This window comes from Polyodon spathula, chromosome 18, assembly GCF_017654505.1.
Source record: "Polyodon spathula isolate WHYD16114869_AA chromosome 18, ASM1765450v1, whole genome shotgun sequence".
NCBI classification, from domain to species: Eukaryota; Metazoa; Chordata; class Actinopteri; order Acipenseriformes; family Polyodontidae; genus Polyodon; species Polyodon spathula.
The window spans coordinates 5,834,648-5,849,786 of record NC_054551.1 but is presented as its reverse complement, the minus strand read 5'-3'; the positions used below and the strand labels follow the sequence as shown (position 1 = coordinate 5,849,786).

The 15,139-nt window shown below is 39.0% G+C and overlaps 1 protein-coding gene across 4 annotated transcripts; it reads right to left on the bottom strand.

Annotated features, from left to right (window-relative positions):
* Positions 1–46: 46 nt before the first annotated feature.
* On the bottom strand, positions 47–15,129 carry LOC121294172 (ubiquitin carboxyl-terminal hydrolase 42-like). Of its 4 annotated transcripts, none has more exons than XM_041217776.1 (18): positions 15,042–15,129; positions 12,359–12,614; positions 11,656–11,865; positions 11,412–11,522; positions 11,055–11,154; positions 10,573–10,640; positions 10,406–10,476; positions 10,084–10,166; positions 9,648–9,759; positions 8,722–8,862; positions 8,508–8,608; positions 8,258–8,411; positions 7,066–7,845; positions 6,710–6,813; positions 4,788–6,302; positions 4,120–4,418; positions 3,528–3,656; positions 47–1,163 (listed from the first exon to the last, which is right to left on the bottom strand). In XM_041217776.1, exons 2-18 carry the CDS (start codon positions 12,603–12,605, stop codon positions 1,156–1,158), a joined length of 4,233 nt encoding a protein of 1,410 aa, XP_041073710.1. In that variant the 5' UTR covers positions 12,606–12,614; positions 15,042–15,129; the 3' UTR covers positions 47–1,155. The 4 variants fall into 4 exon arrangements, with proteins under 4 accessions (XP_041073710.1, XP_041073708.1, XP_041073709.1 ...); XM_041217774.1 differs by having other exon boundaries at positions 47–870; XM_041217775.1 differs by lacking the exon at positions 15,042–15,129 and adding an exon at positions 13,357–13,454 and having other exon boundaries at positions 47–870.
* Positions 15,130–15,139: the final 10 nt, after the last annotated feature.

Genomic DNA, 15,139 nt, shown 5'->3' with positions numbered 1-15,139 from the left:
ACAGTTAAAAAAAAAAGTAGAAGGTAGAAGGTGAAAAAAAAAAACCTTTCCTGATACAGGACCATTTTATAGTAAAACATAACTCAATACAGTATGGTAGTCTTTTGAAAATAAATTCACAGTATCATTTTTATCTGCAGCTATAAACTTAAATAGGGAGATTTAAACAAACCTACCAACATACATCCATTCCATTTTAAAAGTGAACAAATAAAAATGTAATACGATTATTTTTACAGTCATTTGTATAACATTATTGGTAACAATTTTCTTTTTTTCTTTAATTAGAAAACATGAAGCTAGTTAGATTCTAGAATTGCTAAGATCAAAAAGGTTATTTTGGTGAAGCAAAGCACCCAACCAGATTAGTCTGTAGTTCAAGATATAGACAGAAAAATATCGACTGACCTACAACAGTTTCTTTAAGGGATTACTGTCACAAGTTACATTTGTTTGGATGCCTCGTGCAATGAAACAAAGCAATGTTTCAACAATTCTGCAACAAAGACTGTGGTTTCTTTTCATTCTCCTTTTCTTATACATTAAACACAATTAGAAATTAATCCTGAGTCTGTAGTTGAGCAGCAATTGAGATGTTAAATTCCAGGGCATCATTTTTTATACACAATACATTAATTCTATTTACAATTAACAGTGTTCCAAATATGTTAAATTCATTTTCACCACTAAAGTGTAAATTAAAAATAAGTCCCAAAGATTTGTTTTTTTTTTCTTCTTTTTTTGTAAAAAGTTCTTCTGGGATAAGTCAGTGCAATATTTGCAAGGATTAAAAGCACCGCTTTAAGGATCCATTACTCAGTCTTTAAACATGTATGCTGTGTCGGGATGGCTTGCCGTGACACTGCAAAGCTTTAAAAAGAAAAAAAAAAAAAAGTAGAATGATCTCACCCTTTATCCAGTTAAACTTGCAGTTTCTAGCAGCTGGCAGAACTTTCAGTTACAAGGTTCAAAAAGAGAAACAACTTCTTCATTTGACATGTTTTGTTACAAGGATGAAATGTGCTGTGGAAGGGCTGTTGTAGTTTAGAACTCATGGTTCCCTACCATCTTTCCAGTTTTAAATAAAAATACTAAAGACAGGATCATTCAGACTGAACCATCATCTGAGCAGTTTCCTCTACGGCAGATGTTTCGTCACTCACCTGCAAAAGAAATTCGAGAAAAACACATTTGAGTTTGTACTGTTACCATGCAATTTACACAAAGACTGAAAATGAAAGACAAAATGTGTTGCTGACAAAAAAGGATCAGAAACATGATTCTTTTAAAAAGGCTATAGGACAAATATCTATCTATATATCTTATTGTCCTCAGTCAAACCTTATGTAGTTTTTGATTTACTAGAACTGTACTATCATAAGAATTTTCTGAATCTAACGGTATTCACAGCACAATAAATTAAGATTACTGCACTGTTGTTACTGTCATATTTTTATTAAAAACAAAGTTCAGATCAGTCTTGGGATAATCTAAATGGGTACAACATACTTTGCACCTGGTTTTAGACTGGATTCTGTTCTTGCAACAAGTGATTACCTGCGCTCGCTCGCTCTCTCGCTCTCTCTCTCTCTCTCTCTGGTCAAAAGTTTTAAAACACCTACATTTTTCCAGTTTTTATTGAAATTTACGCAGTTTAATTTCTTAATGTAATCTGAAATTAAAGCATAAAAATAAATCATGGAATCGTTTTGTTTAACAAAATGTAATCTAAAATCTACTCAAAGTAGCCACCTTTTGCAGATATAACAGCTGAACACACTCGTGGCAGTCTTTCTACAATGGAAATCAAATATTGTTCGGAAAGTTCTTCCCAACACTGTTGCAGAAGTTCCCACAAATGTGTTGCACATAGGTTGCTTTGCTTTCACCCTTCTGTCCAGTTCATCCCAAACCAGCTCGATGGGGTTTAAGTCTGGAGACTGCTGGCCATTCCATGATTTGAAGCCTACAGTCTTGTTCTTTTCTTGTAAGGTAGTTCTGACATAGCCTGGAGGTATGTTTTGGGTCATTATCTTGCTGTAGGATGAACCCCTGACCAACTAGGCGTATACCAGAGGGTATTGCATGGCACTGAAAAATGCTGTGGTAGCCGTTTTGGTACAGGGTGCCACTCACTGGGCAAGTCGCCGACTATGGATCCAACAAAAGAGCCCCCAACCATCACGCTTCCTCCTCCATGTTTGACAGTTGGTGTCACACACCGAGGAACCATCCTTTCGCCTACTCAACGGCGTACAAAAACCCTGCGTGATGAACTGAAGATTTCAAATTTTGATTCATCGGTCCATAAGACCTTCTTCCAGTCTTCAGTAGTCCACTGGCGGTGCTTCATGGCCCAGGCAAGCCTCCTTTTCTTATTTTGCCATCTTAGCAATGGCTTTCTTACTGCCACTCGACCTGTCAAACCTGCAGCTCGAAGTCTTCTCTTCACAGTTGAAACTGAGACTTGCTTACTTCGACCAGTGTTAAGCTGTGCTTGAAGCTGTTGTCCAGTGAGCCACCTATCATGCAAGCTGTTGACTCTCAGAAACTTGTCTTCTGATTCTGTTGTGGCTTTGGGTCTGCCAGACCTCTTCCTGTCAGAGTTTCCTCCAGTTTCCAAGTGCCTTTTGATGGCATAGGAAACTGTACTCACTGACACCTTGGCTTTCTTTACAAATTCTCTAAAGGAAAGACCTACACTTTTAAGGTTATAATGGTCTGTCTGTCTTCCTTTGTTAATTGCCTTTTTCTCGCCATTATGATAGCAATATACTACTTCCTGCAGTACAATACTGTCCAAATAATGCTTAAGAGGGTGTACTAACACAGTCTCTTCCAACACTGCTTTTATACAGACAGAGGGTTTGTAAGTAATCAACAAAAGTGGAGACACCTGTAGGAATTGTTAGCATCACCTTTCAAGGATTAATTTACTTCCATTGCTGCAGAACAGCTGTAAGTTGTTAACCCGTTACTTGTTCCCTGAAAAGGGCCTTTTTGTATAACTCTGAAATGTACATTATTTTTCAGTTTTTGGTAACCTAAACTTTTTTTTTTAACCTCTGGCAGTTTACCACTTACCTTTGTACCATTTCAGGTTATTCACAGGACTTCAACTGCTTAAATTTCAATAAAAACTGGAAAAATGGAGGGGTTCTAAAGCTTTTGACCTGTAGTGTGTGTGTATTATTATATATATATATAAAATCTGCTTAATAGGGAAATTCCAATACAAACAATACAATGTTTAAGCTATTCCTGTTGCATCTACAGTGCTGGCAAAATTAGTTTGTTTCAGTAGGATTTTTTGATCTGCCTAAGTCATTTCACATCTCTGTGTTGACTCAAAACATGCAGTAAAAAGAGGCCTTTCAACTTTGACTGATATACTAAACTACATTACGCAAAACATCTGCCCACAGTATTATGCTGATTAGTCAAGAGTTGACTTTTTAAAATAAAATGTTCTGCAGTGTGCAATTCTCCTCAAGTGTACTGAGAAATTAGTGAGGTGTGCCACCTACCTGTTTCAATCTCCAGACTGAGAGAAGATTGACAGTCAGCTCCATTTCCAGATTTGTTCTTTGCTTCCAAGTCCATTGCATTTAAAGGACACCTGTACATTTCAGCATCTGATCTAGGGGACCTACAACCTACACAAAAATAAAAACAGCTTCACTGTTAATTCTGCAGACACATCACCTAACTGCAACACAATGCAATCTGTTCCTTTTATGTAGGAATATTTTCTAACGTACATTATATGTTTATGTATGTTAGCCATTCTGGCAAGCTAGGTAAACCAAATAAACAAAAGTTCTAGTAATTTAGATAAATGCCTGTGTTAACAGAATATGTAACACACTGAGTCTAAAAGAAATACGTTTCAGAACCCAACCCATTCTTTTAGTCATGAGAAACCAATGAACCAACACCGCCTGCTGGTTAAGAACTGTATTACATTCAACAGCTAAATTATAACACACACACAAACCCCACTAAAAAGCTACAATTACAATGAATAGTGATGTAGCATTTAAAAAACAAAAAAAACAGTTATAACATTTATAATCTTATAGTTCAAAAGAAAAACACAACATTATATTAGCGCCCCACCTCGGTGATGTTCATTCTCAGCTTGGGAATTCTTTTCTTTATGAGGTAATTCTTCCTTCTCCTCTGAATACAGTTTCTGACCGTCCCTCCTGCTGTCCATTCCTTTGAAGTCCTTGCTCTTGGGTGCCTTGTTGCTGCTGTCTGACTCATCCCCAGACCTGCAGTCCTGCTTCCGGTACCGGGAGCGCTGGAGTTTCTCTTGATCCGAAACGTCACTCCTGTGTTTTTTCTTTTTCTTCTTTTTCTTGTGTTTCAATGCATCACTATCTGAATTTGCTTCAGAAGAATACTGGTGACTTCTGTATGAAACCAATTAAATCATTTTCAATTAGCTGCACACCTGTACTTGTTCTGCATAAAGAGAAAGGTTGTTCAAAGAAAAGCGAACAGAAGCCCTATACATATTTTAGAATTACATCAACTTTGCTTCTTGGTTTTGCTACATTCACAGTATGTTTTCATTATTTATAATTATTCTTAAATCTTCAATCTACAGTGTCTTTTTCCACGTCAATGACACTTTGCTGTAATGCTGGTTTATAAATGAATAGGAACTTAAACCCAATTTTTCCTAACTTTAAAACATACTATACAAGGCTTTGGTATAGCGCTTTGTAACGCTGTGAAGAAAAATATAAATTTTGCTGCCAAGTAGAACCAACACTTACCTGTGGTCCCTGTCTTTGTATTTATCTTTGGACTTCTTTTTCTTCTTCGACTTTTTGTGTTTCCTCTCCTCCGAAGACTCGTCCCGCCGGTGTCTCCTCCGCTTCCTTTCTGAGCCGCTATCCTCAGCGTCGCGGTCATTGTAGTGCCGCCTGCTCTCGTGTTTTCGACGCTCGCTATTGTGTTCCGAGCTCCTCCCACTGGAGCCCGAGGTGCGTTTGTCCTTGACGTGCTCGCAATAGTGGGAGGAGGAGGAGGAATGTGGTATATGGTTGGAATCTAATCTACCCCTATTGTAATCATGTGGTTGTTTACTATTGTAATCAAGTGGTTGTTTACCAAAGTCTTCATAGCCGTTCTCTTTGCTTATCATCCCGTCCACCCATCGGGGCTTAGAGTAAGGCTCTTCTTTGTGAAGCCAGCTGCTGTTATAGTGACTGGATGACTTCTCATAGTCTCTATCGCTTTGAGGGAACCCCCTGTCCAGGTCCTCTTTGGACCTGTAGTAAGAGTCCCTGCTGTGGTAAGTGTGTCTTTCCCCCCTCCAGTCCTTTTCTCTGTCTCTATAATACCCATCCCTACTATGGGATCTATCTCTGCTACGGGATTGATGTTTACAGGAATAATAGTCTTTATCATGCAGCCTACTCTTTTCGTGGTTCGTTCTTTCTCTACTTCTAGATCGAGCATCATGATACCTATACTTCTCAGAAAGCTTACGTTTATCTTGACTATATCTCTCGTTATAAAGAGAGGATGATTTGTTTATATGTTTTTCCCTGTCAGATATTCTGGGTTTGTCTTTCTCTGTGCTACGTGAAGGGACTTCTGTGATTTTGCTTTTCTCCTCCCTTTCTGCTTCCTTGCTACCAGACTGAGCTGAGGTGCTCGGCTGTTCATATATCCGAGATGTCAGCTTCCTGTTTTCAGCACACCTGTCTTTCCCTGGGGACTGTCTGCATTCTGATATGGCTTCTTGACTTTCTTCCTTTATAGTCTCAAGACATGTCTTCATCTGATCCTTGGCTTTGTCCCCAACAGGAGATATATTAGAATTAGTAGTGTTTAATATGACACGTTTACCAACATTTTCACAGCTAACAGGACTTTTCAAGCCAGTGGAGTGCCTCGTCTGAAGCTGGACAGGATCCCCTGTACTTGCAACAGATTGTTTGAGAGTGATCGGAACCTCTTCTGGAGAATGCTTATTTTCACTCTTTATCTGGAACATCTTAGTTTCCCTATTAGGGTTTGGTTTGTTATCAGTATTACTATTAACAGGAACGTCAGGGTCATGGGGAGAGGTTTTGTTGTTCATGGTAGTATTGCCAGCCCTTTCTTCTTCAAGAAGAGTTTTATCACACAGTTCAGGGGCTGGAGACCTGACTGCATCTATAGGAGAGGCGGGTGAACAATTTTCCAGATTTTGAACCCTGTCCACACAGGGATTGACAAAAGTAGCAGCTGCTGGAAAAGTTGTCCCCCTTGAGGGTAAACAATGACTTTTTTCTTCTTCACTGTGAGAAAAAAAAAAAAAATTATATATATATTTCCTGTAAATTACATGTAATTTTAAAATAAATTGCTAGTCACCGGATAAGAATACAAGGATTGCGCATAACCAACAAAAAAAACACAACATGACAGATATACCTGTCTGAAGCTGTGGTTCTCAAGCCGTCCTAAATCACTGAATTAAATCTGCATAGCAGTTATTTTATAGTAAGGTTTATTATAAGAGTTTCTACCATGACTGCATAAAATTCCCCCAGAGGCTACATTTTTTGAAGATGCTCTAAAATGACCCAGCCACCTACATGCTCTTAGGTTCAATAATGCATGGGACAAAGTGCCATCATCGCCCAGCTAGATCATTCCAATTTATGGAGCTTTCATGCATCATTGATTCTCAAATCCTCCTTACCTCTGTTCGACATGAGAAGTCAGCTTTTGCCTTTTAGCGGGTTCTGGTCCATTTGTAGTACTGGTACCAATGCTTTCCACAGTGTTAGATGCATCAGAAGTTAGCTGCAAAATGCAGTAGACAGACAACATTTGAAACTCTAGGTATTCTCAAAATCTGAATGTAATCTAAATCTATAGATATAGAACTGTGTGGGGGAAAAAAACAACTATGTTAAATTAACTGGATGCATAAAAGAATGGGAGATCTTCACTCTTAAATAAAGCACCTCCTCCAATGATTTTCCAACCCATGTAAACAATTTACTTATTTATCTATTTATTGATTAAAAAAGAATGAAAAATCCCCCAGCTCACCTTATCACTGTGATTAAAACCGTTCGTTTTTAGCAAGCCATTCTGAATGGGTTTTTTACTATGCTTGAATGGGCAGCTCACTGTTTCAACCTTGAGCCTGGTATCTTCAGACTCCACTGCCATAGTGGTCAGGCCGTTCAACTCTGCCTTGCAATGAGGTACACCCAAATGATTCTGTCCGAGGTCTGGAAGTGGACGAGTGGCACTTGAGGTCGGGAATGTGCCCAATCTATTTCCATTAACTGTTCCATTGAGGGGCTTTGCATGCCCATTTGCTGTAACAGGACCAGGCTCCTCATCCGATTCTTCAGAGGATTCTTCTGCATACGGAACGAGGCAGCTGGCACTACGTTTAGGGTTGCCATTCATCTTAGAACGAGGGGGATCAGGGGGCGTGTCGGCTCGCGATACTGTGGCTGGAGCCGTAGAGCTGGGTGCTCCTGAGGTAGACTGTGCAGTAGAGGAGGAGGAGGACGCGGTTGAGGAGTGGATGATGGCGGATGTGGAAGTGCTGGGTTTGTACAGGTTGTCCAGGGGGCTGCTGTGAAAGTTGGGCTGGGAATGGGAAGGACGTGCTGATTTGCTCTGTCCAATTTGGAAGGTCAGCTTTGGCCTTTTAGCGGGTTCTGGAATAATGGTGGGCCTGCTGAGCGCACGGTTCTTGAAAGAAGTGGAAGGCTGGCTTGACCCCATCCTGTTTATAACAGTGTTGCTGGAACTCGCCTTGGAACTGCAGGGAACCTCCTTCACGCAGCCGTTTCCATTGATGTGGTTGGAACTCTGAAAGAAAACAAAAAATATATTTTCCACCAATGTAAAGGATAACAAGTTCCAATACTAAAGCAACAATGGCACATAATGGTGATGTCAAATGTGCTGTGATATGTTGCCCAGGCGATTAGACACGTCTCCTTTGTAAAAGAAATTTAATTTCAAAAGTGACCTTGCATAAATAAAATGTTTACTAAATAAATAAAATAGCCCAATTCTACAGCCAGGTTGTTTTACTTTTGTACTATACAAATGAAAATGTTACTGTTTTGGCCGGATGATGCGATTTACCAGCCACACTTGAAAGGTTTACAATAAAAAAAGGAATTCATCGCTGATGCAAGTACAATAAAAATCACTTTCAGACTCTACACATTGTTTTGAAAAGAATTACTTTAGACTATGGTAGGTGTCAACATACCTTAGCCATATGAGGGGGGAGCTGTGGTCCAATGAAGCCTGTTGTCTGCTGCTTGGTGCCACCCAGGCGCTGACTCACTATGGGGCGAGGGGAGGACTGTCCTGGGGTGCGTGTGGAATGATTATAATCGCCTCCGTTCTTAATATCTGGAGACCTTAAATACACCAAAACAAAGCATTTTTATATTACAGTAATTGACATAACAAAGCTCTAAACATGTCAAAATAGGTAAACCAGACTCCAGACTTACCTGATGTAAAACAGTACATAAGCCTGCTGATTGAGTACTGACCGGATGTCGCTAGTGGATACTATAGAATCATTCATCTGGTACCACTGTCCATTACTGGCCTGAGATAAAGAAAAACAGATTGTCTTGTTAACATCAAGAAAATGAATGGATTTGAGTTGTAAAACTTGTTGTCATGCATACACTTACATATGAATACAAATCTGTACATTACCTTTATGTAACAATAGTAGTGTCCAGCATGGCAACTAAACCCAGAATGCACTAAAACGGCATACAGGCCATATAGAATTGGCTCCCCATTGTATTGTGACATGAACGGACGAATATCCAGAAATTCTGGATACCTCACATCCTAAGAAACAAGAACGGTTTAATGAAAACACATTGAACACTTAGTAATGAATTATACTGTGCTCAAAAAAAACTCATTGCAGAGCAATTTCATAAAAAAAAAAAAATATACTTAAACCAACTTCAGTCCAGATCAACTGATAAATCAAGAAACAAATAAATATATAAAATACACTTAACCCTTTGCGGTCCTATGTTGAACCAGGTCCGACATTACAATTTTCCCTTTCCAGTCCGATATCATCAAAAAGACGTAAACACAGGTCTCTAGTAGTATTTTCTCCAGAAAAAGCCGAGAAAATCTCAATGGCCGAATGAAACCGTAAAAAAAAGGGGGCATAACTGATAGTCCCATGCACCACATAGATAACACAGACATAAACAAAGGAGATAGCTGCTTCTGCATCCAGCGCTCAAAGAATATCACAGGCATAAAATAATGACTTGGATCGCATTATTGAGGAGCTTGGTGATAAAACGAGTGATCAGGAGAGGATTTATCAGGATGCACATCTATAAAGAGGTATGTGAAAAATACAACGAACAAGGGGTGGGGCTTGGCTGGAGACGCAGTACTGAGAGTGCTTTTGCGATTCAGTGCTTTTAAACCTGTTTTACTCTGAAAAAAAAAAATTAAACAGTGCGTGTAATATAAACAGAGCATATAAAAATAAATTAGACCTGACGTGCCTGATAAGCGCTGAATAAATGGATTGCAAAGGGTTAAAAAGAACAGATCCCAAGTATTTTAACAAGTACGAAATAAGGAGGTCAATTTGCTCGTACCTTTGTGATCTTGCCCCCATTGTAGTTGGCAAAACGCTTCAAGGATATGGTAAGCACATTGGATCCTCGGTGTATTGTAAACCTCTTTGATGCTGGAACCATTTTCTTGCACCTTAAAATGACAAAAAGTGTAAATTAAAAAACAGAATCAATATTAAAAAAAGAAAACTTCAGAGTCGTGCTTTGTTATTAGTTCTACCCTCACCGCTCGTATGATTTCAAGAAACTTTTGTTTCTTTATACAAGTCGTCAATAAAACAACTAGCAAGCCTGTGCCTTAGGATAGACTTATCACCACACAGGCTGGCCAGGAATGGCCCTTCAGTCTTAGTATTTCAAGTGTCACCAGATATGCACGACTTGGTTTTAGTTTTGTTAAATCCTTATCCACCAACCTTTCCTCTCCTACTGTAGTACAAAATAACTATCCCCTTACTTGGTGCATTTGTAAGCGTTTTCTCCATCCAACTGTTCCGGTTTTACAAACTGTTCAAGTGCTTTGGTGATGCTTTGTGCAGTCTGGAAATAGAAAAATCACCAACAACTTACTAGTAATGCTACACAGATCTATTTGGGAAAAATACAATTTTGAAAATCTTGTTATCTGTGGGGGGGAAAAAAGTGTGCTTCTCTAAAGAGTTAATATAAAACAAACCAGGATTAATTATTTTTTTTGTTTACTACATTGCTGGACTGGAAACGTATTGAATTCAGAAGAAAGGTGTGCAACACTTTTCCTCCCATGAAAATGAGCATACCTTAATATCCAAAGCAACATCCAGATACGGATCAAAAGTGTCAGAAACCGCTTTGCAATTCAGACATTTTACTGAAATAGAAACACAAATTATTAAATATCAAATGAAGTATTTATTAAAAAAAAAGAAGAAATGCAGCTATGCAATTAGTACTGATGTAAATGTACCTCTGGACCTCAAATAGCCCCCAAAGATCTGATGTATTAATGTGGTGGCCTGCGTTTGTCTGTCCAACCTGTCGAATTAAACAGTTACTAATCACACTCTTTGTAGTAGATAACATTAACAACATTAGACCATTAAGACTGGAACATGACAGTAAATTACAATATATTAAAGCTTTTTGTCCAAGGACCACCTTTAAAAATGTGAATTAATAAGGGACTTGTAAATTACACAGAGTAAATAAAGCACTGGACAATTTTCCATTGCAATTTATTTATATAAGATTTGTAAAAAATATACTGGCTTGGGCATTATTGGCCCAAGTACTATATTCTGACCATAGAATTTTTTTTTTTTTTTTTTTTTTTGAAAACCCAATGTAGGCTGAAAATAAACCAAAAACAAAAAAGGAGCAAAGCCATAGGAAGGTTAAGCAAAAATTATTAAAAAGGGCTCTCTGCTTATACCAGTACTTTAAACCTACTTGTTTCCAGGGAGGCACGATTTTTGCATAGCATCAATAGTGTAACGGAGAAATTCATGTGCATCCTCTTGGCTCCCAAATCTAAAATGTTTGGCGATACCTAAAAATCAGAACGACATAAAAACAGTTTCAAGGAAAGCTGCTTATTACAAATTCCATTGCCTGATGCTAAACCCAATTACTACTTGTTATATACAGGTTAGTATATTTGGCCTCATATTAACACTGTAATGAAACAAGCTGGTAGTTCTAGTCTGCTTTTTCTGTGTCCAAATGAAGACATACATATAGAGAAAAAGATCAAGAATACCAGACAAGAATATCACAAGAACATTCTGTCGATTGAACATTACTTACGTTTTAGGTCATTTATGACAGACATGGGCTTTATGACATTTCCAGAGTTGGCAAAGGCCTGGGTGATATGATTCTGCATTGTGCACATCATACAGAATCCAGCCTCGTGGCCTTAAAAAGAAGAAGAAATAAACAACGTGTTGGTTGGTACAAAAGGCAAAAACGACATGGTACTGTAATTTGAATTCACTGCCAATGCCAAAAACGTCCATTTCTTTGACCATTTTAAAGCCCAGACACCTACATGTTTTGGAGTGTTCACGGGACAGCATGTAGCTGGCGAGGGGGGCTGTGTAGGTGAGACACTGCAGAGCCGAGTTCAGGAAGCAAGTGTTGCCCAGATTTTGGAGTCCAGCTCCAATTCGATGTATCTGATGCCACTTTAGGCAGAGTTTCTCCACTGGAAATAGAACTTTCTGTGGAGGAGCGATCCCATCTCCGCCCCCTGCCAAGTCTGGAACAAGGATTAGCATGAGTGCCAGACAATGTGGGATGCTTGTTAATAATGATCATTTATTACAAAGCAAGTCTTATCATATTAGATCTAGCAGTTGGAGTGAGTTACTGGGGGAAGAATATAATTAACACAACCTGTTACTTTAATTTACTAATAACGTATTAACCATCTGAACAAAGCAGGAACAAAACTACTTCAATAAGACATTTGTAGAGCTTCCTCCAGCCAATCTATACTGCAAGTGCCATTAGAAATAAGTGTAATTAATTAACTCAGTTGTATGCATCTACAGAGTTTTCATTGCAGGTTTTTGATAATTTATGCCATACACAGCTGCTTACATAATGAGATTTTGTCCCAAGTAGGTTCTTGTACAAATAAAAAAAAAATACAGTAATACATCAGATTAATTCACTGTTGTGCCACTTGAACAGTGACACAATTCTACTTATGTACCCACACACTGTTCCCATCAAATTTCAAAACCTACTTTGATCCTTGTGTATGGTGGGTTTTGGTTTCTCTTGCACAGGTGTTGTACTACTGGAATAAACAGCAGCTCCCGGGGTCGGTCCTACAGAAGAGGCTTTACTTTTAGGGGCGTCCAAGGCAGATGATACAGCGCCCCAACTCGCTGAGCTTGAGTCCATGTCTCCAGAGGAGGAGGGGGTCAGGGAGCCAGAGGGCTCAGACTGACCAGACTCAGAAGTCTCTCTTGGTTTGTCAACTATTGTCATTGTTCATTGCTGGTGGGGGAAAAAAATAAAAGAACAACAACTCTCAAAGTCCTGGATAGTTTATTTATTTATTTAAATGAAGGTGCCACAATGGGCACACTTCCGTCAGGAAAGTGGAACTACCCAGTGGTTTCCAGAATGACAATGTCAACCCTTTTGACTAGTGTGAAATACCAGTAATTTCAGCCAGTTTGGATACAAATGCACTTTTCAACCAACACATCTCTTCCCTGACATGCACTGCCACTTTTTTTCTTAGAAACATCTATTGAATCTGTCCTTTACTCACTACTTACTCCACTCAACTCCTAGTCGAAGCTCATATACTCTCCAGATTGGACTACTGTAACTCGCTCATTGCTGGCATCTCTGTTTTAACTATCCGCCCCCTTCAACTCTTTCAAAATTATGCTGCTCGTCTTGTATTCTCCCAACCTTGCTCTTCTCATGCTACCCTACTGCTGCGCACCCTCCACTGGCAACTTCTCTGCTCACATTCAATTCAAGATCCTTGGGCTTTTGCCTACCACTCTTCACCACACTGCCCCCTCCTACCTCCAATCCCTCGTGTCACCCTACACCCCCTGTCACCCATTAGTTCCTCCTCTACTGGCCGACTGGTCATGCCTTCCCTCCACTCTCCCTTGCCCACCCCTTCTCTTCTCTAGCCCCTCTGTGGTGTAACCAGTTACCAGAGAACTTCAGGACTGTCCCATCTCTTAATGCCTTCCGCTACCTCCTCAAGACTCACCTGTTTAGACTGTACTTGTAGACCTCTTGATCTGCACCTCCTACTGTGTACTACAGTATATTTGCATTGTAGGTATAAATTGTTGTAATCCTAACTTGTTGGATTTTATTTCATATTGTACTTTAGTACTATAATTTGCACTTACTGTAAACTACATTATTTAAATATTATTGTAAGACATCTTTATCCAAGGTAACTGCCAAATAATAATAATCATAATAATCATAGCACAAGCAGGAATGGTACAAATGCCAGGTATTTCTACTTTTGATCCAACCACTGCATACCCCCATGCATGACATTCTTTTAACAAATCATGTTTAATTATATAATAGTAACATATCATCATAATGTGACTTTTTTTTTTAAAGACATATTTTAAACTACATCTTCAAATTGGGTTTTTGTTTTCTTCAAACGAGTATATCCACCAACAAAAATATGAAAAGATACAACCTCCCTATGTTATAACAGCGACTGACTGGTAACTTCAACGGCAAACAAAATACACTGTGGACAGTACAAACTTTGATGGGAAATGTTACCACCGCAACCTACTGTGCATATTGTGCCAACATTACGGTAATCAAAAATACGAGGGAAATGTCTATCACTATACTACACTGCAGAATGAACCAAGCTCAAAATATTAAGGGCATCCCTATTAAGAGAAACGTAGAAAGACCGAAACGAACATTAACAATAACTGATTTCTTTACATTCAACAGCTCATTAAAAATCACAAAAAACTAAATGTACCGCATCGTTGTTAGAATGTGTCAGTTTTATTTACTGTAAATGAACCAACACACAACAGTTGAAATGTACTTCAAGAGATACACACTTATTGTTTATTGATATTTTTTATCAATTGTTATTTTGTCATTTGTACAACTGCTTGAAACCGCAAACTTTTTTTTTTTTTTTATTTTAGCCGACGTGCTTTAAGATATGAAAGGCGCTATAATAAAATAAATTGAAATGAACATTTAAAACCTGCTTAAAACCGTTGTACCTTGATACGTATGACAGAAACAACAAGCATAAAACTACCATATAGGTACCAGGACAAATGAATCTTGCGAGATCAACTATTGTTATCAATATGAGGCACCTGTACACGCCTGCCAACAAGGCCCAGTACAGTAAACAACACAAGGAAGGAGGAAGCAAGAAACTTTTAACACTGAAAAGATCAAGAACCTCGCAATTAAACTCGTGGCAGATCAGACTTGCTTGTACGTGGAACCGCCGTGATACTGCAAACGCCATGGCAACGCAAAACGTAACAATAAAACCGAAACAAGGACTTGATGAATAGATGCTCTAAAGCTGCCGACTGATTTAGTGTTGTTCCCCGCGGGTTACATCGCCGAGCTAAAATCGCCAGTATCGTTTAAAAGCGTGGTAGAGCAGTCGGTGGATAGTTGCATTCAGCTTACATCTATAAAAAAAAACGGGTTTTAAATAAAGGAAGCGTCGGAATTTTAAATTCACCGGCGCTCCGTGTTCTCCACACAAGTCCCCGGCACCACACTGAGGCTAACGTAACGCGAAGAAGGGGAGTAAAGAAAAGGGACTAGCATTTAAAAAGCGATGTGCGCTCCCGTTACACGGTAATACTTTCTGCGCTGCTGGTAGATGAAGCAAATGTTAACAAAATAAACACATATAAGCACCCTAACCTGTTTTACTGAGGCAGCGTTAATTCCATCCCGACAAACCGCGACAGTCCGGCGGTGAACAATGACGTACATTCGCTACGAGTACATCCGGGTATTCA